The sequence below is a fragment of the Vanessa tameamea genome, chromosome 3 (assembly GCF_037043105.1).
Source record: "Vanessa tameamea isolate UH-Manoa-2023 chromosome 3, ilVanTame1 primary haplotype, whole genome shotgun sequence".
Classification (NCBI taxonomy): domain Eukaryota; kingdom Metazoa; phylum Arthropoda; class Insecta; order Lepidoptera; family Nymphalidae; genus Vanessa; species Vanessa tameamea.
In genome coordinates, this window is record NC_087311.1 from 8,371,006 (window position 1) to 8,376,917 (window position 5,912).

General features: G+C 31.4%; 1 protein-coding gene across 1 annotated transcript; it reads left to right on the forward strand.

Moving 5' to 3' along the window:
* The first annotated feature begins 1,600 nt into the window (after positions 1 to 1,600).
* Positions 1,601 to 3,100, forward strand: LOC135194171 (uncharacterized). The gene is made up of 3 exons (XM_064219186.1): positions 1,601 to 1,798; positions 1,991 to 2,175; positions 2,741 to 3,100. The coding sequence occupies exons 1-3, from the start codon at positions 1,703 to 1,705 to the stop codon at positions 3,066 to 3,068; spliced, it is 609 nt and encodes a 202-aa protein (XP_064075256.1). The 5' UTR covers positions 1,601 to 1,702; the 3' UTR covers positions 3,069 to 3,100.
* Positions 3,101 to 5,912: the final 2,812 nt, after the last annotated feature.

Genomic DNA, 5,912 nt, shown 5'->3' on the forward strand with positions numbered 1-5,912 from the left:
TTCTTGAAATATATACGATAGTGGTAGTCCAATTCACATTTACATAAAAATCTTTATTTTTAGTGTTTCAATAGTAATCGTTTTTTGGTGAGAATTAATAAATACATTGAACTAATTACCGTTTATCCATTCGTTTGTGTCAGACTGTTCTCCATTTATATACATAAAAAACATTTTAAAATTTCATAATTATCTCAGGGATCTAAAAATATTTTCATACTATGTTTTCGTGAGTCTATCACAGTATTGAGCGTTCGCCTGTAAAGTGCGAAGCTCGACATTTTTTTCTCTAACTATCTGGAAACTCATAAACTATGGATTCTATAAACACACATCTTAGCCTATAGCCATTCTGAATGTATAAACTATCATAATGTGAACATATAACATAGATTAGTATTTATATGTGTATGAAATACCAAAACATCTTATGGAAAAAACATGGAATTAATGACAAGATTTATTTTCAATCTTATTTTATCCTTTAAACATTAGTCGTAACACTGAATACAAAAATTATAAAAAATATTTCTATTACATTAGGACGTTTTTATTAGATTTAGGTAGGTAGATTGGCAAATGGGCCATCTTTGCTGCTGTGAGAAATATCAACCATTCCTTACATCGTACATACAACGTACAACCTTGGGAACTATGATGTTTCGTCCCGTGTGCCTGTAATTACACTGACTCCGAAACACAACAATACTAAGTATTGCTGTTTGGCGGTAGAATATCTGATGAGTGGGTGGTATTTACCCGGCTTTCCACAAAACCCTACCACCAAGTAACTTTTACAAGAACATTAAACTAATTCAAATGATTAATTTTTAGTATTTGGCAATAAAAAACATATTTCCACTTTACAATTTAGATACATCATATGCATTTCAAATTTCTTAAACTCTTATTTAAAATCAAACAATAAAATATTAACGGACTATATTAGCTTAATATATAGTTTAAACAATCGGTCATCGTGCTGTGCTTGGGCTGCTTGGAGCGTGACGGTAACTCCCGAGGGAGCGGAAGTCTTGCGCGCTTCCGGACGCACGACCCGGAGATCCGTTGCCGCCCGCCGCCCGCGCTACTGCTACCCAAGTACGGTGACTTATAAGATATACGTTAAGAAATTATTCCAACCGACATTTTTATTGTTACCGATGTAATTTAATAACGAAAGTATATCATTAGTTAAATTAGTTAGTCTGTACTTTCCGTTTGGTCCCATTTAAATTTGAACTTGATATTATTTTTGTTATAATTATGTATTTTAATAATATTTACATTGAATGATTAACTAAGTATATACAACTAAAAAAATAAAAATGCATAGCTATTGTACATGCCGCGGAGAATCGTAGCAAGAATGTTAACAGTATTTTGACGTTGAGTGGAAAAAGAGAATTAAAAATAATGCTTTAAAATAATGACAACCTATTGAGCTATATACATAGACATATCTTAGGTTTTACGTATAAGTGTAATGTGTGGCACAACTAAAAGCCATTAAACTAAGAATTGAATTGAATTGTAAGTGTAATGTCAATGTCAAATTTTATACTAAATTTATTGTATTGTTAACATACAATGGATTTGTCTAATTACTAATAAATTATGCATACTCGAAGTTGTGACATGTTTGTTATTAAAGTAAAGTAATCAAAATACTACTAATTTATAAAACGATGTCATATTAATAATGCAAAATCAATCAGAACCTACAGAGAATGAAATACAAAATACGTTGCCACCGGTGATAACAAATAATACCAGAGAAAAATTATTACCTGAACAGGTAGCTAATATATTTAATATAACGTCATTTCCTCGTATTTGTCCTTGGGTTTTCCTATGATATAACTTTACAAATATTATTAGCATTATTTTCATTTTTATTTACATATATGTTTCCTGATAGTATAACAAGTTAACTTAGAGGAAATGATGTACCTAAGTACCAATACATTCTAGAACAATTTTAATTCAGGTTGCACTTGGATTGATAATATCACCCAAGAAAATACACGATGAAAGAAATAAAGTAAAATTCATACATTTATCCACACAAGCGCCAAAAAACCAATTACAATCTAGTTGCCCTATAAATGTTGTTTATCATCCAAAAGCATTGAACTATGAATTAGGAGATATAACTACAGTTCACAGTTTAAGGTTAGATTTAAATACAACATAATTATTATGTAAATTATATTATAAATCATGCAGCAATTAATTTATTATTTATGTAACAGTGCAGGCAATGTTTGTTTATGTATGGATATCAACAATTATTATGTGATATTTTTCACAATTTCCGAGCCATATTTAAAAGACAAACGATCCATGCACGTCTCAGACTGACTGCTAGAAGACTTAAAATTATTAATTAAAAATTATTATCAAGGAAATAATTTAGTTATACATAATTAAAATACGTATAACTTTGCGGCTTAATAATGCAATTAACAATAATAATTAATGCAATTAATAAAATAAATACACATGAATAGTATTGGGAATAAGAAGAGCTTTATAAACAAATTTACAAAACAACACTAACATAGATTTAAGAAAAAAAAAAATTATAAAACACTAGGAAATAAAAAAGGCTTTATTATTATTATTATGATAAACAAAATATATTTAATATATATTCTACTTCTAAAATAACAGCATACGTAGTAGTAGTACGTAAAGTTGTCTCCTTTGATAATTCGAGTTCTTTGTTTTCTTTTAGAGTATGGAATGGTTCTATGCGCTCTCTCTACGTCAAATGTAACGGTATTTTGAATAATTCCGAAGATCATGGCGCAATTTCGTTTTGGTATCCACGAACTAGATCTCTTCTTGCTCCCGGCCTTGCGACGATATTTTATGTTAAAGCTATACCTAAAAATGTTTCACCTGTAAGTTCTTTGCGTTTAGCTCTACAATTAGCAGCGGCCTATAAAAGAGATAGCGATGTGAGATGTTTTTCGATACCAATAGTAATAACATTTTTGAAATACAATCCACCTTGCCTACCTGAAGAGGGAGAAAGCATCTCATTCCATAATTCATTATGAGAACATTGTAATTGCAAAATTGGTTTAATATAACGTACATACGAGTTACAATATGAGCTTTGATTAATTGACTGACTTTATTCTTAAACAACTTAACCTAGAACAGAATAAATAGAAAGCTATTTGTCTATTTTCTCAATTATAGAAAATATAGTACCTGAGTCGATTTGTATATAATGTTAAAAGTAATTAAGTTTGATAAATATAACAATTTAATTAAATATAATTATGATATTTATCAAACTCAAACAACAGTTTTCTTATATCTTATATGACGTTGAGATAATCAATTAACTTGTTAATAATAGGATATTTGCCCTAAATCGTTTTTCTTTATCAAATTTAATAATTTGTGATCATCTAATGGATATTTTATTCAGTTACTTTTATATCATTCTAAGTTTTATACGCTCTCGTATTTCATATGTATTATTATAAATAAGTTACGTCATGTTTCAAGAATATGTACACAAATATAAGGATAGTGGTATGGGCGCTCGGAATAGTAATCAAGATGGATCACAATCCTCTTTCGCTTTGTGTCCGCGTGTGTATAATATTAGGCTTAATAATCTCGTCGATGAGTCAGTCGTCAGGCCTGCCTTTGTCCTCGAGTCGGTAGAAAACCGTGCAATTGATGATACAGAACGAAAAGACTGTTCCCTCAATTCACGCGCCATGTACTTCAATAAATTAACAAAAAAATCCTTCCATTGGGTTAAAAAATAACACAATCGAAGATGTACAATTAGTAAAGTCCATAGTTGTTTTCTTAAAAAACTATGTTCGAATTTTATATGTGCCTACCTGTACATTTGACTTTTGTGTTATGTACTAACTACTTGTTCTAATATTATAAAATATACTCGATCAAGTTATTAAATAAAGCGCACAGATAAAATTATAATTATATTAATTGTTTAAACGAGATTTCCGCGTGTTGAATACAATAAGAAATTCAGAACAGTTGTAATAAAGTCCTTATTGGATATTTCTTGTTACTTTGAAGTATGTATGGACGAAATGTGTTGATGGTTTTTATATAACAAAAAAAAAAATTAAATAGTACGTGCCGCAATGGCGCGAGAAATAGATTTTACGAGTGCGTGCGGCGCGATATTTACGCTTGTTTACACTTCAGACGATTTTATAGGCACAACGACACCGTCTCTGCACCATATTAGCATATTGAGCTAGAATGTATGGAACACTTAACGTTTAATGTATTAAGTTCTTAAAAAGATAATATTTTCAACTTTATTAGCTATCGATTTTAAGATGTCCGAAATTAACTAAATATAAGTTATAACGGTTAGAGCGACCATATCTTTAAATTTTGTATTCTGAAACTTGCTTTTATTTGGTACTTTTCTGAAAATATAATGTAGATTTTATATTTTATAATTATTGTATAGGTAGTCGCTAATCTTTTATCTTGTATTTATTATATGGCATGTGAAAATCAATTCAAAAACAGTAGCGGTAACAAATCAAACTAGTAACAGGGGCAATCATTCCGCCCACCGGTAAGGCTTCCTGCTGCAGATTGATGCTGATTGGTATCGATCTTTGTTAACAGGGGTCTCACTACTTTGAACACAATCTGCACTTTTGTATAGCTATAAATATTATATTCGGTTCGAGAACAAAGAATAAAAATAAATTAAGATAACTTTCACGATAATTATTTAAAAAATATAATTATTTTGTCAACACAGCGTAATAATGTGAATGATATTATTTTTCTTTTGCAACGCTACAATTTATTAGGGCACCTTCATCTTCTAAACACGAAAAGGAATTTCTCTAACAATTTAGCTTCACAGTCGCCTGTGATGTTCTATACGGAACACAAATTATCGACTCGGTTTGATCCCACGGCCAAAATAAAATATCATATTTCCTGTCAGACGAACGAGCTTCAGCGTTGAAGTGTCTTTTTTCTACATTTTTTCAGGGCACCGTTTTTTAAAGGAACTGCGTCGCACATGTTTGTTCAACATAGGCGACGTCTTTCAATTATGTGTTTTTTGTCGTCTCATGTTCAACTCGTTGAATGTTTTTGGACTTAAATTTTATGAAAGTAAATTGGGGAATTATGTTTTCAATATGTGTCACATTATGAAAATTCCTTATTTTATTTCTTGAGGTAATATACATTATTATATTATAATATATTCTTATTCTTGTTTTATGAAATGTGCATTAGGAACTTTAATAGAATTAACTGTGCTTAGTGAACCAGAGTAATAAGAATTGCTTATTGCCGTTAGAATGAGCATGCTTGGTGTTAGCGGGTCTCAGTGTTGCGAATGTTGCGCCGCTTCTCACGCGCGGCGGGCGCCTGCGCCGGTTCCGCGCGCCTTGCATAACGGCCGTGCACGTAATACGCCGTAACATCGAACATTATGCATGTAGGGCGCGTGTCGACAACTACACGAGCCCCGCTATATGAAGTTAATCTATCCGACCGCAAACCTAATGCATTACAAGCATTAATATATCAAGTAATTATATTTTCACGGTCAATTTTATTTAAGATGCAAATATTTTACAGAAAGAGAAATATGCTGTTTGTACCTGAATTAGGCATATGTAATCTATTTTTGAGAATAATAGAAGTTTTCGATGACACTTCATTTATCTATTCACCAGGACACTTAACGCATGTTGCTTTTATTGTCTTGCTACCTCAAAAGGCTGCCTCGTATCAAATTTCAAACGGAGATGATGAGCGCACGAGACATCGCAAATCTGATAAATGTATATCGCCTCCGACAACAAAAGATCGGATTGCAGAAGTGCAATCGAATCCGCATGCAGTCCTCGGAAGCTCCAGGCGCC

Bases quoted from the DNA above. Each gene is read 5' to 3' on its own strand.
- LOC135194171 (XM_064219186.1), top strand. From the start codon at position 1,703: ATGCAAAATCAATCAGAACCTACAGAGAATGAAATACAAAATACGTTG. The intron at 1,799-1,990 runs GTAGCTAATATA...ATTTTAATTCAG, and splicing joins AAAAATTATTACCTGAACAG to GTTGCACTTGGATTGATAAT. The intron at 2,176-2,740 runs GTTAGATTTAAA...GTTTTCTTTTAG, and splicing joins ACTACAGTTCACAGTTTAAG to AGTATGGAATGGTTCTATGC.